The sequence below is a fragment of the Phallusia mammillata genome, chromosome 4, assembly GCF_965637545.1.
Source record: "Phallusia mammillata chromosome 4, kaPhaMamm4.hap1.1, whole genome shotgun sequence".
NCBI classification, from domain to species: domain Eukaryota; kingdom Metazoa; phylum Chordata; class Ascidiacea; order Phlebobranchia; family Ascidiidae; genus Phallusia; species Phallusia mammillata.
This window is the reverse complement of record NC_137255.1, coordinates 10,277,390-10,298,659: the sequence shown is the minus strand read 5'-3', so window position 1 is coordinate 10,298,659 and position 21,270 is coordinate 10,277,390. Positions and strand designations below refer to the sequence as shown.

Genomic DNA, 21,270 nt, shown 5'->3' with positions numbered 1-21,270 from the left:
CAAGCCACTTTCAGAAAACCTAGCATCTGGGTTGATTGTTTTAAGAATGCTTTTGGGGTAAGAAATTATCACCTTCCTGAATGTTGCTAACACAAGTTTCAAAAATTTCTTCAAATTCATTCTCTAATAATCACACAAGTTCTTCGGGATTTGCGAAGTCAGGTTGCACTGATACTGGCCATTTCTGTTTTCTTTTTATATTGGTACAAAGCTTCAAGTCCGGTGTTTCCAAAAACATTAACGCAAGCATTGCTAGGCGTAGCCGAAATACGTAAAACGTTTTACAACATGAAAAATCCGTAGCCTGTTAGCAATAACAGTGCACATTTCTCAAGAAACAACCAGAAGCACTCATCCATGACCGTAACAATGGGTTTGTTATCCGGTAAGCACTTTTTTCCAAGGAATGCAGCCTGACTACCATGAATAAAAATGTACGCATTATGACGTCACATACCGTTGTAAACAAACTGGCGCCAGTTTGTGTTCTTGGTTTTAGGTAGGTAAGTTATATTGCGTACGCTCTCAAAAGGAGTTTGAGGTACTTATTAAACATTAAATGCGTAAAAACACTCCCATATAAAAGATTCAATGTTAGGGTTGATTCTGATGAAGTTTTGCTCCTACTCGTGAACTTCACTGTCCTGTTTTTTTAATATATATACTCGAACTATTTTATTCAACATCGGAATTTTTAACACAGTTGGGAGACCCAGCCATATTGCGACTTAAATGACTAACAAAACGGAACTGTTCTCCCTTTTTAAATGGAAACTTTTTCTGAGAAATGAAGACCACAAAGCTGTGCAAATGCCTTTTTATGTTTGGTATAAACTCCACCCAGAACCTACTACACCATACACAATGTTTTGATCATGCATTAATATCCTAACATAAAACACAGTTTACTGGCTAGTTTGAAGCAAACATGTTTGCGATTTTCTTAAAAAAGCATTTAATCATACAATTGTAATTACAGAAGCCATATTTTTGTTTTAAACAAAAAAATCCATGTTTCACATTCTCTTTCACATTTCTGTTTTGTAACATTTTACTGTTTGTGCCAGTGCATTGCAAAAGGCTGTTTTATTCATAAATTAAACACACATAGAGTCCTTTAGTTATATAGAGTACAAGCCTGTGACTGTCATTAAAAAGGCAAATTAGGTAATCATATTGATTTTGAAATTGTATTGTAAATGAATCAATAAACAATCATCAGTTTTTCAAAAACTTCAGAAAGAAAATAAGGAATATTCATTTTTATTACAATATTAAACTGAAAGTATACAATTTGACTGAAATAGGTACAGTAAAATTTGACCGTAGTGAGAAGGTTTTTACCAACAAAAATACCAAAAACACATTTGCTGAAAGATGTGGCAGGTTTGTCAATTAGAACAAAAACCTCAAGTTATTGGTATATTTAGCTCCTGATGTTAATTAAACCTTAACTGAGTCTTCCTCACAAAATGTAAAAATAACCAAATAGTACCAAGAAAAAAATCTGCACTCAGCATGCATGAAAACAGCTTCCATTATATAAACTATCTTCAAATGTCATTTGTGGTAAATATCATACAAGGAAAAAAAACTGTTTGTACTACTGTATTCGACAACCAAGTTCTAATTGGTTGGAGGAATGATTAATTTATCAATGGGTAATAACCAACACCCAGACAACATGTAATCTTTATTCTGACTGCCTGTAGAATGTAGACCAGTGGTTCTTAACCTTTTTTTCGCACCCCCCTGGGTTTTTTAATTATATAGAATAGATCTAACCAACCTTAATGATTCAGCATCCCCGCACCCCCTAGGAACAGTTCTCACACCCCTTGGGGGTATGAGAACCCTTGGTTAAGAACCCCTGATGTAGACATTGCTAAAGAAATACTAAACCTTTTCAATAAATTTTGTACATTGGAAGAAAATTTAGTATTGCCATATACACTGCAAAAATACCTGCACACAATTATCAGCCCGATAACACAGGCGTGCATGCTGGAGATTTTATGTGAGAGTGGGTTGCACAAAAAGAAAGTGTACTGCAAGTCTGCAACCAACAAAATCTGTATTAGAAAATAGAAAAAAAATGTTTTTAAGTATTTCTAGAAGTTGCACTTTTTTCAGTCATAAACACCATGCACTCACTGGATGACAATAGTAACTGATCAAATTTCTTGTTGATGCTATCATCTTGTGTAAACATCACCTCATTGCAAGAAGCATCTTTTACTTGTTTATGAGATCTGTTTATAAATTCAGAATCAATATTGATGTAAAAACCTGAACTTTCTAAATTAGTAAAATTAATAACTAAAAGTTAAGTTTTTATGAGGAACACAGTGTGTACTATTTTGAGTGAGTATTCATTTTTTAAGGCAAGGGTCTTTGGTTAACTGGTGAAGCACCAGCCTCCTTAGAGCCTGTTGGGCGGCAGGTATGGTGTCTCAAGGGAATGGATAGATTGATAACACAAGATTCTTCTCCGATAGGACGCGACCACAATGGCCTTGCAGGTGCGGCGTGCGTTAGTGTGATCCACTCAAGTTGCTCACGATTAACCCGTTGATAGAGTCTCACTGCTTTACTTATTTCGTCTGGGTTGTTGCCGAAACTAGTTTGTTCAAGATCTGTGCTTGCAATTAAACCTTGGAAGATTTCACACCTTATCTCCTGCAAACGTCGTCGTATGCCTTCAGCCAGATATTGATCTCGATAACTAGTGAATTCAACTAAAGAGATTTCTTCCTCCAAAGAACAAGGCTTGAACTTCAAATCAAACTCTCTATGGTTAGAATTCCAAACAAAGGTTGGAACTGCGTTCTGAACCACAGTTAAACGATTTATCTCACGCTTAGCTTCAGTAGAAAGTTGCAATGTGTTATTGCGTACACGATTTATTTGTTCCTCTTCTTCTTCACGGTTCCTGGAATGTCTGTTCTGTCTGGAACAATTAGAAAGTCTTGCAAATCTGATGCTTCTACGTCGGAATGAGCCTCTTAAACTCGATCGATTCATCACTACCTCAAATATTAGGCACACACAGAGTTGATTAACACTCTGTATTCTTGATTATTTGCTTTAAGCGATATCGTTGATTAGCTCTTGGCCAGCTAATCACAGCAGTGAGATAAAACCAAATTTAGCATCCACAAATAGAACAGCGAAAACATCAAAGTCCACGCTTATATAACAATGCGAAACATGGGCCGGTGTACGGATACTTTTTCTCAATTTATTTATATTATTTATTTTAAGGTAGCCATGTAATTTATAGTGCCATAGCGCCTTTTAGTGAACATCATATGCTTTTTCATAGGGTGGAAACGACGCGTTCTAACACGAAACACTCTGCGGAAACATTGCAAATATCGACGGAAACATGTGTCACAATGGAACAAACACTATGTTTACTGTTAGATCTTTCTGGAACCCGAAAAATGGCTAGAAATAGCTTATGACTACCATAGAAACGGAAATATAAACATTAGTCTTTCCAGAATTGAGGGTAAACGTACTGCGAAACACTATTGCGAAATAGCATGCAATAGTTTTCATAAACATTGCGCAATAATGTTGCAACAACCGTTACAAAAGCTCCCCCCTAAAATGCTTGCACAATGTGTTTGAATGAAAAACACATTTTATCCATATTAATGTTCGTTAGCGACAAGCGACAAGAGATATTGGTCAATAGATGGGGGTAGGCGCTGTCACGTGGGGAGTTATACGTTGGGAAAAATATGCACAATTCAAGATGGAAAATGAACACAACAATTATATATCTTGTCAATAAGGGTATGACTCTTCAGCTCTTAGATTAAATATCATTAGGAAAAACGATTAACATTGTGAAAACAAGGGCGAAAGTAAAGAATATATATGTGAGTTTAGACTGGCGACAAAAAGTTGACAAAATTGCACACAAGAATGTTTTATCGATTATAATGCGGCTTAATAGCTTTGATATATATTTATTTGTTTATTATTTTTTTTTTTTTTTTTTTTTTTTTAGATTTATGAGTATATGCGTTTCTTGTATAAATATTTACTTTTTCATTCATGTAAAAAGGAACGGCGGAATAATGCGATGCAAATATCATATGACAAAGTAATGTGTGCTATTGTATTCTCCACAAGTTTCGAATTTTGAATTTTTAACCTTATTTGCAAAACATTGATTATATATTTTTGTAGTGGAGACACAATAAGGGGTTTCTGCACTTGAATGAGAAAGGAGGAAACAAAGAAATATTTATATATACACAAAGAAATTGTCATGCAGAAACAAGGTTAGTAATATCTTCACGGATTAGATATATATATTGGTTTCCCTAAGCAAAATTTGTTTGACTATTTTAGCATAATGACAAACGTGAAACATTAAAGTTACTGTGTTGTGTTATAATATGCCAAACGGCTAGAGTTAAATTTCGTTCAGGCTTATCTGAATGTGTGAAATGTTTAATATAGTATAGTGTAACATATGCTGTTCGCTCAGCAACTAGTCTGGGAACAGTATTTCAGGCTTCTGGTTCTGTGTTAATCGCTTCCTGAGACTGTGCATTTGTGTCGTCATCATTGTTTTGTTGTTGATGACGTAAATTCCAGCGGCGTTGTAATTCTGCCACTGCCTGGTTGATCTTTGGTCTTGCTATTGGATGAATACGTTGAAAAAGATGCTTTAATGTCAACAGGGACAAGGCTATTCCCCAGAACAAAGCTTGGATAACGAGGAAGGAGAGGAATGCATTTGCAGCAGGACTGGTCACAGAAGATAAAAGGGTGATGAAAGCTGACTTGAGAAGATTTTGCGGTAGAACCTTGTCATCAATTCCCCCTTCTGTGGAAAGGTTAGTTTGTGAGTCGAAGAAAACATTCATTCGTTCGTTGTTTAGTTGAGTGCTTGAGAGGACGGCTAGAACGTCCGATAATGCGCGATTTTCGCTAGGTATATATTTGAGAAGCTGGGCCGCTTCAACGAAATCATAAGATTGAAAAGATTCATTTATCATCTTGATAATAGGAGAAAGTAGTTGGATATTGGTTTCGACTCTTGCAAGAGTATAATTGACGAATAAGTAATAAGTATTATGAACTTTGAAAGTGAACATTCGGTTGGGCCGAAATGTTTCCTTGTAAACTAGGTCTGGGAAAACATTACTCTGGTCATAAAGTTGGTAGGTCTTTTCGTCGTTGTTCACGTGGCCATCATGAACTTTTACGAAAAGAGGCCTTGTAGCATAGTAATTGCTATTCTTTATTCGCAGACTTCGCAACAAACGCATTTTTGATGTAGTACAAGCGGTCTCTAAGAGTATGTCGCCGTGCGTTATCGCTGCTGTGGGCTTCCCTTTCAAGTAGGATAATATCTGGCTTGGGGAAATGTGTACACTGGCCCCAGCCAGTAATGCCGTTATTTGTGTAGACTGGCATTGAAAGTATAAGATATCTGACAGCTGTCTTCTAAATTCGTCGTTTACAGTATCTATTATGTTATTTAGGAAACCCAATACGGGTGAGACGTCGAAAGAGACGTTGGAATTCTTCTTTAGAGGTTGGATCTTCGATTTTAAACAATGGTGTGCCTGTATGACGTAACCATGTAAGGCACAGATAGAATCACGAGGCAAACATTTTGTACGTTTACATTTGTCCCAGTGATGGATGGAGAACGCAAGTGCAGGTATGTGAAGCCTGATTGGCACATGTTGCTTGGAATAATGAATTTTCATAGACGTATTCATAATATATTTAATCTGAGGACAATCCAAGTTTGCCGGTGGCGACCAAACATAGCGTTTGAAACCGACAGTGCATTGTCCAGAATGTATATCGCATCCAGACATTGGCTGAAAGGGAGTTGTTATACGATTTTGGATAGGATCGTATAGGAGATCAAATCTTGTTAGAACTGCATTTAGAATAGTTGCTTTGGTGGTCACAGGCCACTTGTATTCTGGTATATACTTGTTTGACGTCTTGAAAACTTGTTGACCGTGTTTTCGCAGAGCACCGGCACCCGGGGCTTGGAGGGTTTTATTCCATTGCACACAGTCATGAGCTGACGGCGGAGAGATGTAACGGACAGATTGATCATGGGTCCTGGACCCGAAAAAGTAGTAAGTGCAGACTCCGTCAGTTTGAAGTAATTCACACGTAATAGCAGGAATGTGACGTAGATGATTATCGGGTTTAAAGACCTTGACAGCACATGTCTCAACGAAATGTGCATCATGGTGGACACAGGGTTGCGGTCGTTGAATATCATACTTGTTGATGGTTTGATGGTGGGAACATACATTCATATCGTAGACTAGGGATGGGTTTACGCATTGCACAACTGAAAACAATATGTATATACATATGTACAATTTGTTGAACCGTAGAAGACTAATCAGATTCAACAAGGTAGTCGTCATATCTGCTTGGGCGCTGTGTATGCCGTCTTGGGCGAGCTGGGGCTGCTTGGGCTTCATTGGGTAAGACTTCAACGCTTGTGTCTGTCTGACTTTCCTCTGATTGCTCAGGTAGCTGGTCTGCGGTTTGGAAGTCTCGTTCTGGATGAGTGATTTCGCTTTGTGGTTCTGCCCAGTCGAGTTCTGGATGACTGATTTCATCGTTAGATTCTGCCAAATCGGGTTCTGGATGACTGATTTCGTCGTGAGATTGTGCCAAATCGAGATTCGGTTGGCTGATTTCCGTTGTTGGAGTTTGATTGTCATAGACTGGAGAGATGTTGTCATCTGTAAGCGGTTGCGGGAGATCAAAGGGGCAGGATGGCGTTTCTTGTTCCGGACTGGAGTGGGAGATCGTCTCATTTTCGGTGAGTGGTTGGTCTGTCTGTCCTTCTGTCTCTAAAGAAGTTGGGTTATTGTTATCTAACTGCTGTTGCTCATTAGTCGCTTTAGTGCAGCTTGTTAGTGGCTGAGCTAGAGAATCTGGCGATTCTAAAAAATCTGGAACAAAATCAAGTAAACGCTCTGCAGGTTTCAAACGATTTAAAGAAACAACGTAAGGTTTGCCGTGACGCATTATTGTATAGTATTTAGCTCTGCGTTGCAAGACCTGAAAGGGGCCGGTATAGGCACCGTCTAAAGGAGCTTTTCTAGCATCTGTTCGCATAAACACATGGCTGCAACTGTATAGTCGCGGGTCCATGAAGGTCTCTTGGTTGTGAGGGAGCCGTGTTGGTGTATACTTGAATTGGTTGAAATATCTTCTTTGTGCTTGCAGAAATTCACCCGAAGGAGAAGCCCTAGATGGATCAGGAGGATTTATACAAGTTCCAGGCAACCTCATTTGTTGTCCCCACATGATTTCGGAGCTGGATGCCCCCAAGTCGTCATTGTGTGTTGCGTTTAATGCCAGGACGGCTAAAGGTAGGGCGTAGTACCAATCACCTTTTTCTGTTAGGCTGCGTAAGGCACGTTTTATGTTTCTATTCTTTCTCTCGACTGCGCCATTCGCGTTGGCGCAGTAAGCTGACGTAGTGAAATGTTGAATATTCAAGAATTTCATGGCCTGTTGCCATTCCTCATTAGTGAACGAGGAGCCTCTGTCTGATGATAGATAGGAAGGTGTCCCATAAACACTCACGTAATTGTATAGAAACGCATTTATTATGGTAGAAGTTTTAGCATCTTTTAATGGTACCGCCACAATATGTCTTGTGAACCGGTCAACCATGACCAATATGTGACAATGGCCGTTAGAATCATTCAACTTTCCAATTAGATCAATGTTAATGTGCTGGCCTTTCTGACTTACGGGAGGATAATGTACAAAGGGCGTCTTCACATGACGAATTACTTTAGTACGCTGGCAAACCTGGCATGAACGTGACCACGTGACTACATCGCGTTTTAATCCCGGCCAGACAAACCGTTTAGCCACTAATTTGACTGTTGGTTTTACTCCAGGATGGCTCAAGTTGTGGATCAAGTCATAGGCGAGCTTCCTGTAACCTGGCGGAAGAAGAGGGCGAGGAGACCCTGGAATGCTCTCATCACAAATAAGCTTGAGGTTGCTGTTTGGTAAGTTGTGTAATTTTAAGTTTAAAGAATGTTCAGTTGAATTGCAAAAGGCTTGCAAGTCACTGTCATTGGCCTGAGCCTTAGCTATCGTCTCATAGTCTAGCTTGTTTGCATGGTGGTAAATAGCATTAATACTCGACCTTGATAAGCAATCAGCTACTGTATTTTTAGCGCCTGGCAAATATTCAATGTCAGAAGTGAACTCAGAAATAAAAGCAAGAGCACGAGCTTGTCGTCTGTTAGCGATATCCCTTCCTGTTACTATAGCAGAACATAAGGGGCGATGGTCGGTGTAAATCTTGAAATTGCATCCTTCTAAGTAGTGCCTAAAATGTTTGAGTGCATTTACTATTGCCAAAAGCTCCCGGTCGAATGTACTGTACTTTTTTTCAGTTTTTGAGAACGTTTTGGAAAAGAAAGCTAAAGGCTGCACCTTTCCTTCAAAAGATTGATGCAACACTGCACCCATGGCCTCATCCGAAGCATCTGTGGTAAGTGAGAGTTGAGCTTTTGCGTTAGGAAAAGCTAATTCAGTTTGTTGGATAAGAAGTTCTTTTGCTCGTTCAAATGCTTTTTGTGCCTCTGGTGGCCAATTGACTCTGCTATTGTTCCGTCTGTTGCCTTTTAATAGGTCATATATGGGAGCTAACACGCCTGATATGTTAGGTAAATGTGCCGCATAAAAGTTTATCATTCCACAAAACCGACGGACTTGTTTAACTGTAGTTGGTCTTTGAAAATCCGTTATAGCTTGTACCTTTGATGGGACAGGTCTGATCCCAGTTGGCGCTATGAGGTGGCCCAGGAATGTTAACTGCGCACGGCCAAATTGGCATTTTGCAGGGTTTATGTACAAGCCAAAATCACTGAGGCGCTGGAAAACCTGTTTAAGATGCTCTAAATGTTCTTCCTCATTCTTTGAGTAGATTAATAAATCGTCAACATATCCAGTTACATTAGTTAAACCTTCCAGAGCCATATCGAGTAATTGGGACATGAAACTCGCGCTATTCACTAAACCCATCGGTAACCTCTGGTACACGAAACAACCAACAGGGGTCCGAATTGCTGTTCTGGGTTGATGTTCCTCCGCGATTTTAATCTGATAAAAAGCTTCCTTCAAATCGATTTTACTGAATATTTTGCATCCATGTAGAGCAATAAATGATTGACTTAGGCGAGGCATTGGATATTTTGTCTTTTCCGTGCAGCTGTTCAAGACACGGGCATCTGAGACAATTCGCAAATCATCTGTGCCTTTTTTAGCCACTAAATGGACGGGCATCCCGAATTGAGACTGCGCTCGGCGGATAATTCCTCGTCTACACATATCTTCAAGTTGCTTCTTCATGCGCTCAAAATATTCCGGGCGGACTCGCCTAGCCTTTTGTACTGCTGGCATCCGGTGAAGCGGAATTCTGGCCACTATCGGATGCTTGGGCTCACGGTTATAATTTGGGACAGCAGTTATCTCGGGAAATTTCGCTAACAGGTCAGTATATTTTTTGTTGTGCAGGACTGGGGCTTGAAGCAGCAATTGGTTGTCTTTTGGGCTTATGCTAACCTGCTTTCCAGTAGTGTTGCATTTCAAAAACCCGCCTTGTGGATTCAAACTTAGATTTTGTGCCTGTAAAAAGTCAAAACCTAAAATAGGATAGGAGATTTCAACTTGATCAAATTCTACTTCAACAGGACCAAAACCAATATCGACCGTCTGTAATGACTTTCCAAAACACTGTATAGGCTGACCAGATACTGTAGTATATTTGCTCATCTCCTTTTGTGGTTTCAGACCTGCTTTGGCTGGGATAAAGCTTCCTGCGCTGCCGCTGTCAATCAAAAACTCCGTATTAGAAAGCACATCTTTGACACGAGGTAAGTTCTTGTCTATTGTTTGAATAGCATTCAGAGTTTGTCTTGGTATTGCAATCTGTAACCCTTCATGATATTTTGGGCATGGAGGACCATAACATTTGAAAGCTTTGTCCTTGTAGCGTTCATGTATGTAGCAAAGGTTTGGCGGATTAGGATTTTGACGTCCAGGGCGGTATTCCTGGTTCGCTTGAGTGAATTGAGGGTTTCTTTCATGCTGTGGACGAGTGTCTGTTGGAATGTATTCTGGCCTTTGCTGCTGTTTAGGGGGTCCCCAGAAACGCGGTTGATTGAATTGTTGGTTTCGCTGGAATTGCTGCTGGTTGTAATAGTTTTGACGGCTATAATTTCCTTGAAAACGCGGTGGAAATTGATTGTTTTGTTGAAAATTTGGTCGTCTATTGTCATTTTGAAATCGCTGGTTTGAGTAGCGTTGCTGACGGAAAGGTTGCTGTCCCCTGGACATATGTGTTAAGACTTCATCTAATTTTGCTGAAAGTTGTGTTACTTCAGAGTTTTTTCCATCTTGTGTTGGCTTATTATCGCTGAAATCGCCGGCAACATAACGGTCATAGTATTTTGCCATGTCCATAAGAGTGTCAAATTTCGTAGCTCTTATTAGCGGTCTGACATGAGTGGGAAGTAGATTTAAGAATGTGTTTTCCACTAGTTCTTTTATGGTTGGGTCATCTGACACTTTTCTGGGACAAACAGATAATAATTTTTGTAGCAACTCAAAGGCTGATTCATTGTTGGGGTCGAAAGTTATATCATTCATTAACTGGATCCAAGAAGATTTTCCACCACTTTGCAGCTGTGAAATCATTAAGTCTTTAATTGAATCATAAGGTTTCTCAGAGTCTGAGGCTTGAACAATAGCAGAACGAAACTTGTCTGTCTGTTTGTCATTGAAACTGGTTATCAACAGCGAAAAGCGTGCGTTATCATCTATGACCTTGTTTGTGTCAAAGAAGTTATCTAAAACCTTGAAGTAAGTTTTAATATCTTTTTTATGAGACCATAATGGTGGGATTTTCAACACAGACATACGCATTGTGTCTAATTCTTGGTGTAGAATGTTAGTAGACATATTAGTAACTGGAACAACAAATTTTGCAGAACCGCATAATGCTGGTCCGCTTAAATTCTGAGATGCGCGGTCAGACTGTGTTGGTGCTATGTCGTCACTAGTTAAGTCATTTCCTGACAGCTGTTGTTGTTGACTTGCTTCAAAAATACTGGCAGATTCATCAGACGTACTGGCGTTTGCCATGTTAGATTTGCTTCGAGTATTATACACGTGGGCTAACTTTTTATGTTCAGGCGTTGATTTGCCCTTTGATTTGGCCTTTGAACCCTTACCTAGCGTGACTGAGCGAACTATTTTTGACAGTGTGAATGTTGTGTTTTTAACTTAGTGTGGGAAAACGTTTTAGTCCCTATAGAGACGGCTGAAACCAGACCAAACCAATATATATAATAGCAACAAATGTTAGTAATGCAGAACAGAAAAACGTTTCCGGCTTAGACAAAGCCGCTCTTGTGAAACGTGAAATTAAATGTAATCAGAAAACACACAGGCTGTATTGCATGCACTATTTGATTGTTTACTTGACACAAGTTCCTTTACTTTAAGATTTATAATTGAATTGGAATGAATATATATGCACAAAAAATTATTGCTTGAACAAAGCTTCAATCAAAATCAATTTTATCACACAACGTTTAATATGTCTGAAAATCGTTAGGATTCAAGTGCAGAAAATGATGCGCACACTTACTTAAGCAAGGGTTATGAAATCCGATGACGCGAATGCGTAGATGTGAATGGATTGTACCAGGTATTCCAGATGCTCTGGAACTTCGTCTTCCGTTTCCCACGATGACTCAGCAGCGTGGTAGATGACCAAAACGTCGGCTTGCTCGGGAAACGAGCTTGGCAAGTTCGAACCTCTGGGATAGGGGCACCAGTTTGAAGCACCAGCCTCCTTAGAGCCTGTTGGGCGGCAGGTATGGTGTCTCAAGGGAATGGATAGATTGATAACACAAGATTCTTCTCCGATAGGACGCGACCACAATGGCCTTGCAGGTGCGGCGTGCGTTAGTGTGATCCACTCAAGTTGCTCACGATTAACCCGTTGATAGAGTCTCACTGCTTTACTTATTTCGTCTGGGTTGTTGCCGAAACTAGTTTGTTCAAGATCTGTGCTTGCAATTAAACCTTGGAAGATTTCACACCTTATCTCCTGCAAACGTCGTCGTATGCCTTCAGCCAGATATTGATCTCGATAACTAGTGAATTCAACTAAAGAGATTTCTTCCTCCAAAGAACAAGGCTTGAACTTCAAATCAAACTCTCTATGGTTAGAATTCCAAACAAAGGTTGGAACTGCGTTCTGAACCACAGTTAAACGATTTATCTCACGCTTAGCTTCAGTAGAAAGTTGCAATGTGTTATTGCGTACACGATTTATTTGTTCCTCTTCTTCTTCACGGTTCCTGGAATGTCTGTTCTGTCTGGAACAATTAGAAAGTCTTGCAAATCTGATGCTTCTACGTCGGAATGAGCCTCTTAAACTCGATCGATTCATCACTACCTCAAATATTAGGCACACACAGAGTTGATTAACACTCTGTATTCTTGATTATTTGCTTTAAGCGATATCGTTGATTAGCTCTTGGCCAGCTAATCACAGCAGTGAGATAAAACCAAATTTAGCATCCACAAATAGAACAGCGAAAACATCAAAGTCCACGCTTATATAACAATGCGAAACATGGGCCGGTGTACGGATACTTTTTCTCAATTTATTTATATTATTTATTTTAAGGTAGCCATGTAATTTATAGTGCCATAGCGCCTTTTAGTGAACATCATATGCTTTTTCATAGGGTGGAAACGACGCGTTCTAACACGAAACACTCTGCGGAAACATTGCAAATATCGACGGAAACATGTGTCACAATGGAACAAACACTATGTTTACTGTTAGATCTTTCTGGAACCCGAAAAATGGCTAGAAATAGCTTATGACTACCATAGAAACGGAAATATAAACATTAGTCTTTCCAGAATTGAGGGTAAACGTACTGCGAAACACTATTGCGAAATAGCATGCAATAGTTTTCATAAACATTGCGCAATAATGTTGCAACAACCGTTACACTGGACATTTTTAATGAAGCAAAATCCTTTTAAAAATTAGGGTTTTTTTCTGTTAACTTGTGAAGTTTCTGTTATTTATGTCTGTATCTGACACAAAAATATGTTTGTGTTCTGCCATCTGATACCTACCTCACACTTATTGGTTGATTTCTTGCCCCTGATTTCAACACCATTTTGTTGCTTTTGTAATTGGCAGACAAAATTGTTAAAGTTGAGCAATATGTTCCCAATGGTGATGGCCATGGCATGTCAGTCAGGAAAAAAGGTTTCGCCCATCAGAACCAAATGCTTTCACCAGTGGCTAACTTGATGACTTTAATGCTGTAGACTTAAAGGGCACATGACCTGTATTATACTATTTCAGTACACTATAAAATATTTTAAAATTTTAGTAAACTCTATATACTATAGTACAGTGTAGCTGTTCTTTATACAGTCTTCCTAAAAAAAAAAAAAATACATTGTGTGATATTAAACAGGTTGCAGACGATGTTCGCGACTTTGCGCAAAATCAATTACAATTCAAAATGTTATCCGTAAAGTTTTTTTAACAAAAATAGTTGGTGCAGACTACATGTCACATTATAACAAGAAGCCACAAAACCGGTATCACCACGCGCCAAATTGAAACCAACTACCATGACGGAAACAATCACCTGGCTATAGTTACCGTAGTCAGGCTGCATTCCTTGGAAAAAAGTGCTTACCTTGTTATCCATGGTAAGTTATCTATGCTGCAACAAATTGAACATGATACCACAATGCAGGTTTTAAAATAAATGCATCAGTGCTTGTGAACACTCATACCGATATTTGGTTCTATTTTCTCGTTGGTGCATTGGCAGTTCGAACATGAATCAGTGTGAGTAACATGCAAAATGCCACGGCGCGACTTTACGTTGGTAAAAAATACACACACGTAAGTTCTAAGTTGTTTTGCTTCGCTGCGGAAATAATTTGTAACTGTTGAAACGTATGCTACATCTACACAAAGTAAGGAGAATGACTTTGATTGGTCATCCCTCTGTCGATAAAATAGAATAAATCACGACCTTTTTGTTGTCAGCACATTACTTTAAGTTTTTACGAAAATGCACGGTGGCAGATGTAAAATTATATTCAACTTGTAAAGATTTAAATCATGAAAACTGTTTGACAGCATAAATATTTAATTTTTAAACACTACAATAAGAGCCGCAAAATCAGTTTGTACAGTAATTTCTATTATATTGGCTATCCATAGTCTTTACATTCTAATTATTTGTTTCTTGCTACTTGCTAGTCTTGCAGTGTAATTTATGTAGATAACTTGAGTCTTCACGCTTTGCTATAAAATCTCCTAGATATCCTGACCACTAACCATAAAACACTTACGTAAACTGCATATAAAAATAATAGCAACGCTATAAAACTATTCTACTATCTTACAGACTGTGCTTTTTGAAGCCTTTGCAACTGTCTTTTTTGATTTTTGTGGTTGTTATATTACCATGATATATTACAGTGGCTACAATTGTTATATGAAACAAACTTAAAATATAAATGGAAAACTCTTGAAATAATAATGTTCAGCTATGAGAGTTACAAAAAACAAGTCATGGTAATGGTTGCCCACCATTGTCATATATCATGGGAGTATGTAATTCTGATAAAACTTTTACCTAAACCCTTAAGTTTTAAGGAGCCCGTGTTTTTTTGAAAACTTTTTAAAAATGTATGTTACTTGGAGTTTTATATTCTGTATACAATACATTTATTACATTTGCAGACTTTTGTATAGATCTACATGCTTTGTTAAAAGGATAGTAGAACTGTCGAAAATGACAAAATTGATGGAATGGCTTTTGGGTTTTGGACTGATTGTTGCCATTTGGGCAACAGTAGTGTGTGAATTGGTTGAAAACATTCCTGTGTCTGTCTACAAAATAGTTTTTCCACTTCCCTTTGTACTGATTATTGGATTTGGTCTTTATTCCTTGGGTGCAATCATCTACAGAGTTTTAACATTTAATGATTGTACTGCTGCTGCAAAAGAACTTAAACTGCAAATTGAAGAAGCTAAGGAAGATTTAAAAAGAAAAGGAATGACTTTTTCATGAAACTAAAAAACATATTTGTAGGTAATGATCCAAAGCTGAAATAGAAATGAAATTTTTCCAGGGCTTGCTTGAAAAAATAGAAATGAAGTCCAACATGCTAATTTATGGTACCAAACACCCAAATCCTGTCAGATTTTCGGGGACATTAACACAGTGAGGTTCCATATTGGAAGACATATATATATATATATATCTTTGTATCTAGTTCACCATTTCTAAATGCATTTTCTGCACTTACATATTCACTCCAAATGTCTTGTTTGTTTATTTTTCATTCTCAACAAATGTGTGGTATGGAAAGTTGATGCTGTGTTGGTTAATTATATAAATATCAAACTAGTGACTATTTTGCGTATCTGGCTTTGTAGACGAAATATGTACTGATGATAAAACTATGATGTCTTGAATTTCTACAAAGATCAAACTGACAATGAACTTTCACTTTTAAAGCATAAAGCACCCTTCATTAGCCTCCTTTTCTAGTTTAAAAATATATGTCTACAAAAAACAAGGTTTTATGTAATAAGAGTAAACATAGTTTTTGGTTGGGAGAAATGAGACTTATTTAAATCACAAAACAAAATGAAATAGACTGTTTGAAAGAACAGGGTTGGTAAATAAGATTCTCAAGAATAAGTTTTCAAGTAGCTATATATTAAAATATTCATCCCAAAACAAGAACTGTACAATAAGTTCAATAACCTTTAACATTTTAGGGAATATCAAAAAGTTTAATTATTGCTGAGTGTTGCTGAATTCTACAATATATACATGAATAACAACTTGCATGATGAAAAAAGCATTGTAGCTATTGTAAACCAAGCAGTTTGCAGACTAAGACAAAAGCATTAAACACACAAATTATGCACATATTTGCAACTATGATTTTATAACAGAATGTTAACCACCACAGTGCTCAAGTTGTATCCATTTCATTCTGTCCATTGGTTTGAGCCTCTTCACAAAACTTCTTGATCTTATTACATATGTTTAAATATGCTTTAGTAGCCGGGGAATCAGGAGATGATTCCAAGTATGATTGTCCATTGTCACAACATTTTCCAATTAGTGGATCAAGTGGTATGCTTCCAAGAAATGGAATACCCATCTCCACTGCAACTTTTTCCACTCCACCAGCAATAGGTGGAAAAATAACTGAACTGTTCTTGCATTTTGGACATACCAATATACTCATGTTATCTATAATTCCCACAACAGGAATGCCAACTTTCTTACAGAAGTTGATTTCTTTCCGGACATCAGACAGGGCTACCTCTTGTGGGGTGGTCACAATTACTGCTCCATCAATTCCTGCCTATGTAATACATACGAAAAAACTTGTATTAAAACAATTAATTTATTTTCCCTACATCTTGGCCCAAATATAATAATAATCAGGTGGTGGTAATAAATACCGCATGTGAAAGGACTTGAATATACTTTTACAATAATTATAATTTTGTGGACCTTTGAAAGTGCTGTCGGTTAGAGCTATCAGGTTGGGTGAGGGTTTGTAATTGGAATAATAACAAAATCTGGTCAAAGTTACCAGTGTTAAGGCTTGTAATCTCACATTTCACACACCATGCAATATTCTAAGCAGAATACCATGCAGTATCTACTATTTAGTATATCACCAGTAATCAGGTGGGTTCAATGATAATTTGTATTACATAGCAGTTTGCTTACCATAGCCAGGAACTGAACAATTGACAAATGTTCATCAGATGTTCCTGGTGGTGTATCAACAACCAAATATTCCAAAGACCCCCAATCAACATCTCTCAAAAACTGTTTGATGAGGCCATTTTTCTTAGGGCCGCGCCAAATAACAGCATCCTTTGGACTTGCAAGAAGAAATCCAGGAGACATAACACACAGATTGTCTTCAATGTAAATGGGAGACCAACCAGATCCACTGCTGTGCACTTGCTCATTAGCTACTCCCATGATTCTAGGTATGGATGGTCCACAAATATCAACATCAAGTACTCCAACATGTGCATCTGTGTCTTGACTTAGTGCATACGCCAAATGAGCTGTGACGGTGCTTTTCCCAACACCACCCTTCCCGGACAAAACTAAGATTTTGTGCTGCACACCAAGCAAACTTTCCTTTATTTTGGGAAGATCTGGGTCGGGAAGTTTTGGTTGCGCACTCGCGCATATATTTTGGTTCGGGCATCCTGCACAGGCAGATGCCTTTCCAGCATCTTCACTCTCAGTCCCTGGGCAGTGCGCAGGAGCATCTTCTGGCACGTCCGCCATTAAAGTTTTGCTGTTTTACTGTTTTTTTACTTCAGTAATTTACTTAAGACTAACCAAAATTTTTAAACAACTGCAAATGTGTGTTATAAAACTGCTGAGTAATGCTTGAAGGTCGGGGGTTTTCCCTTTTTTAATATTTATTCAATAAATTTTATTAATAAAAAGAAAAAATCTGCATCACACTAATCTATGAGTTAGAAGTCTAAACCCTCGATTGGAAATTATTAATAACAAAAACAAATAATTTAATGGCCCTGCGGACGCGGTAATGTGTGACTTTTGATTTGTAAACTTTATTTATGATGTCACATGACATGACAGCTTTTTAATCTACGTGGGGTGCACTGAAAAAACAAACTTTAAAAGTGAAGTCTATTGTTTCATATTTATTGATATTTAAATTAATGTGTGTTCACAGTTTTCTGGACTAGTGTGAATTGAAAAAATTTTTAGTAACTATCGTATTACGGTAAATTTTACTAAAATTAAACTGAGTTTGCTCTATTGAACTAAGTTCATGGAGAAAAAATATTTTGCAAAAAATTGGGTTTATTTTTTTTGTCTTTATTTGTGATTGCAAGTTGCTTTAGGGAGTATTTAATGATTTTGTGAAATCTTTGAAACTGTGTTTTGTATTTCAACACTATGTCGAATGCACGATATAACAAGGGGAGGACAAACACTGAGCGAGTTGCACTTTTGGATGATTTTGAGTCTGACGATGATTTTTTTCTAAAGGGCCCATCATCAGCAAATGACAAGGTATCTTTCATCAACCTTTTTTTAACTGTTCTGGAGTGTTGGTATTTAACAGTTTAATTTTTAGAAGTAGCATATTGTAGTTTTTTAATGTTTCAAGCACGAAACGGAGTGCCAATAGTTTGCTAGCTTTGTTGGCTAAAAGCTTACGCAAAGAGATCATTTTTTATACATTATTATCTCTAACTTCTCAGGTAAACAAAGAAACATTTTTTGCAGGTAAAACGAGTGCAAAGCCAAGTAAATGAGGTGGTTGATGTGATGCAAACCAACATTGGCAAGGTTATGGATAGAGGAGAAAGACTTGAAGATTTGCAGGCAAGTTAATGCAGGGTTCAAACATTGCTAAAGCAAAAACAAACATTTTCCAAGTAAGCACAACATTATTAGGATATATAACAGGGGAAATGTGAATTGGTGTGTTACAAAGTGCAATTGTCAATATTTTTATGCAAACCAGATTTGCTGATCCATTTGAATGTGTTCACTGAAACTGAAACCCATGGATTCAACAAAAATGTTATTGTAGCTACATTTTTGTGCATTATTGGTATAAGGCTATGTAACTGAAGTGTTATGTAGAATAAAAGAGTTTTTTATTTCAAAGCATATTCACAAATTTTTAAAAATGTCCTGTGCAAATTTTCTATGATATTTTCTTTGTAATAATCTCACCTAACATGTCTGATATCCTGTGCCCTATTGTGTGCTTGTAAAACTTCCTGTTGTCTGCAGTGGCATGTTGAATACATTACAGCATTTGAGTAATTAGGTCATTGATTTACATACCTTGACAGCTATTATTGCGATTCGCATAATGCCTATGTGTTTCAAAAAAACTTTCCAAATATTTACAGTAGGAATTTGTATTTAACATTTGAGCATGTAAACATCTCTAGTAAATAAGAAAGGTTGTATAGACAGAAAAGATAAAAGTAAAAAACCTTTTAGGACACTACAAGAGTCACTTCTGCTTAATATTCCTGTTGGTTGAACCAAAATCAATTTGTATTGCCTGATGTAAACAGAGGTTTGAGTTTACATTATAATATTGGATATCCTGATTTTAACTTCCCTACAAGTGACTAAATTGAATATCATTGTTGGTGCAAAACAATATTTTTTCTCACAGTGGTTGCTGAATTCAGTTAACATGAAGGGATTTTAATTGTACATCTCTACAAATTACATGCATAAGAAATTCATCTGTAAAACATGTGTATGTCTTCCTACATTGCTAGGGACACTTTTTTTTATTTACAAGTTATGCTTTGTTGCATACTGATTTGAAAACTGATTGTATTGTTATCAAAAACACTGCAGTAAATTGTGTATCTTGGCTAAAGCTTGACAATCCTTAAACTAGAACCGCCGGTACATCTTTGACCAAGGAAAAATTGGTTCACATCTAAAATTTATCACTTTGATGTTTATGACTAACCATGCTGTTTGTATTAAAGGACAAGTCGGAAAACCTTGCTGACGCTGCTACCAACTTTAATTCCCGTGCAACAAGGCTAAGAAAACAAATGTGGTGGAACAATTTTAAAACGAAGTTGATCATTGGCATAGTCCTTGCCATAATACTCCTCATTATCATTTTGTCTGTTGCTCTTAAAAAATGATGCCAAAGTCGATCTGGTTATCGATGCACTTATTGGCTGCACACTGTGGCATTGTTCCAAGTGACCGAGATGACAGTCGCTGCACTATAATATATCAAAAACATACCTATTAAGTGCAATAAATGGCTTACCAAACTATATCTGGTCTACTATTTTTGATGGGAGCCGCTGCACTATATCAAAAACATATCTCTTAAGTGCAATAAATGGCTGTACCTGGTTTTCCCAACTAGGTTTGTTATACATTTTTAAGTATTTGCTCAGTTGTCCTTGGATGATACAACTAAATTTTCATAATTATGTTGCCATTGTGTTTGTATGTTATGTGTGGTGCTTTAATTCTTCTGTAAGCAAGAGAAAGGCCCTACTTGGTGAACAACATTGTTATGTATGTAGTTTTTGTTTCTTTGGTTTCGCTGCCTTTGTTTGAACCATTGAAAGGTTGTTTTAGCTACACAGAAACTCAAAGACCACCCCATTTCTGCTGCAAAAACCTGTAAGTGCCAGTACATGTTTACACAAAGAAGTATGGTGTAAATTTTTGAAATGCAAAGAAAACAAAAATATTGCTTCATTTTTACCTTCTATTTTGTACAGACATTAGAAATGTTTTAGTTTTCGTAGTGCAAAAGCAAATGTGTAAAACCAGGTATGTATTTTAGATACTAATGCTAAGCATATTGAAAAATGGTTAAAAGCTTATCAAAAACAACTTTTTTGCTTTGTTTCCAAATAAACCAAGCAACCGTGATTCTTATTATATATTCCAAACATGTATTGTTAATAAAAACTTTCAAAAAAGCCATAAAATTTGAGAATATTCCCCACAATGCAAACTAGGCCGAGGATTTGTTTTCACTTATTCGTTTGCTCTTTTGAAGTAAACCTTTTAACTAATTTTTCTGCTAATACAATAAACAAGGCTTATGGCGTAAAACTATTTGGGGTTTCAGTCAGCAATGTTTGTTTAAGTTTTTTAATGTTCTTAATTCTGACATTTTGTTTCATTTTTCTTCTGGTAGGACCAGAAATGCATTATGCTAGCAATGATCATCAAGGCGCCTGCTTAGTGGCTAGTCCATTGGCCCATGTTTTATTTGACTTTTCAATTAAAGGTAATTGATGACTGTAATTCAGTTAGGCCCAATACATTTCATTGGTATGCATAGTTGTATACCCTGGAAGGTGGATGACATGGGATTATAACCAGTGTTGGGATTCAGCTGGTTCGCACCAGTTCTTTTGAACCGTCTCACAAAATTTTATGAGATCAGCGAACCAGTTAGCATTATTGGTTACTGTCAATGGACTTTTTGTAACAGAACCCACTGAAAAATATGACTTTTGTGATAGAACCGGCTGACAAAAAATTTGAATCCCACCACTGATTATAACCCACAATGTTGGGAGCCCACTTGTGATAGCCATTTGGAAACTGG

The 21,270-nt window shown here is 37.4% G+C and overlaps 6 protein-coding genes across 11 annotated transcripts; 2 read left to right on the top strand and 4 right to left on the bottom strand.

The window, feature by feature from the left end:
* Positions 1-913: 913 nt before the first annotated feature.
* Positions 914-13,505, bottom strand: LOC145222789 (uncharacterized). 4 transcript variants are annotated; one of them, XM_080088997.1, is made up of 3 exons: positions 13,210-13,505; positions 2,155-2,252; positions 914-2,056 (listed from the first exon to the last, which is right to left on the bottom strand). In XM_080088997.1, exons 1-3 carry the CDS (start codon positions 13,326-13,328, stop codon positions 1,830-1,832), a joined length of 444 nt encoding a protein of 147 aa, XP_079945123.1. In that variant the 5' UTR covers positions 13,329-13,505; the 3' UTR covers positions 914-1,829. The 4 variants fall into 4 exon arrangements, 2 of the variants coding, with proteins under 2 accessions (XP_079945123.1, XP_079945124.1); XM_080088998.1 differs by having other exon boundaries at positions 914-2,072; positions 13,210-13,503; XR_013859377.1 differs by lacking the exon at positions 13,210-13,505 and having other exon boundaries at positions 914-2,072; positions 2,155-3,024.
* LOC145222794 (uncharacterized) lies at positions 2,458-13,079 on the top strand. 3 transcript variants are annotated; one of them, XR_013859379.1, is made up of 5 exons: positions 2,458-2,522; positions 4,204-4,298; positions 4,704-4,859; positions 5,277-5,447; positions 5,511-5,646. XR_013859379.1 is itself a non-coding variant. In XM_080089002.1 (5 exons), the coding sequence occupies exons 1-5, from the start codon at positions 2,511-2,513 to the stop codon at positions 5,605-5,607; spliced, it is 450 nt and encodes a 149-aa protein (XP_079945128.1). In that variant the 5' UTR covers positions 2,458-2,510; the 3' UTR covers positions 5,608-5,646. The 3 variants fall into 3 exon arrangements, 2 of the variants coding, with proteins under 2 accessions (XP_079945128.1, XP_079945129.1); XM_080089002.1 differs by having other exon boundaries at positions 5,277-5,366; XM_080089003.1 differs by lacking the exons at positions 5,277-5,447; positions 5,511-5,646 and adding an exon at positions 12,807-13,079.
* Positions 6,325-11,194, bottom strand: LOC145222769 (uncharacterized). The gene has a single exon (XM_080088969.1). It carries the CDS (start codon positions 11,185-11,187, stop codon positions 6,400-6,402), a length of 4,788 nt encoding a protein of 1,595 aa, XP_079945095.1. The 5' UTR covers positions 11,188-11,194; the 3' UTR covers positions 6,325-6,399.
* LOC145222788 (uncharacterized) lies at positions 11,696-12,813 on the bottom strand. The gene has a single exon (XM_080088996.1). The coding sequence runs from the start codon at positions 12,503-12,505 to the stop codon at positions 11,696-11,698; it is 810 nt and encodes a 269-aa protein (XP_079945122.1). The 5' UTR covers positions 12,506-12,813.
* Positions 13,506-15,425: 1,920 nt separating the features above from the next.
* Positions 15,426-17,559, bottom strand: LOC145222785 (cytosolic Fe-S cluster assembly factor NUBP1 homolog). Its single transcript, XM_080088992.1, has 2 exons — positions 16,869-17,559; positions 15,426-16,494 (listed from the first exon to the last, which is right to left on the bottom strand). The coding sequence occupies exons 1-2, from the start codon at positions 17,445-17,447 to the stop codon at positions 16,096-16,098; spliced, it is 978 nt and encodes a 325-aa protein (XP_079945118.1). The 5' UTR covers positions 17,448-17,559; the 3' UTR covers positions 15,426-16,095.
* Positions 17,560-17,999: 440 nt separating this feature from the next.
* On the top strand, positions 18,000-20,771 carry LOC145222797 (vesicle-associated membrane protein 4-like). Its single transcript, XM_080089007.1, has 3 exons — positions 18,000-18,209; positions 18,426-18,524; positions 19,667-20,771. Exons 1-3 carry the CDS (start codon positions 18,093-18,095, stop codon positions 19,829-19,831), a joined length of 381 nt encoding a protein of 126 aa, XP_079945133.1. The 5' UTR covers positions 18,000-18,092; the 3' UTR covers positions 19,832-20,771.
* Positions 20,772-21,270: the final 499 nt, after the last annotated feature.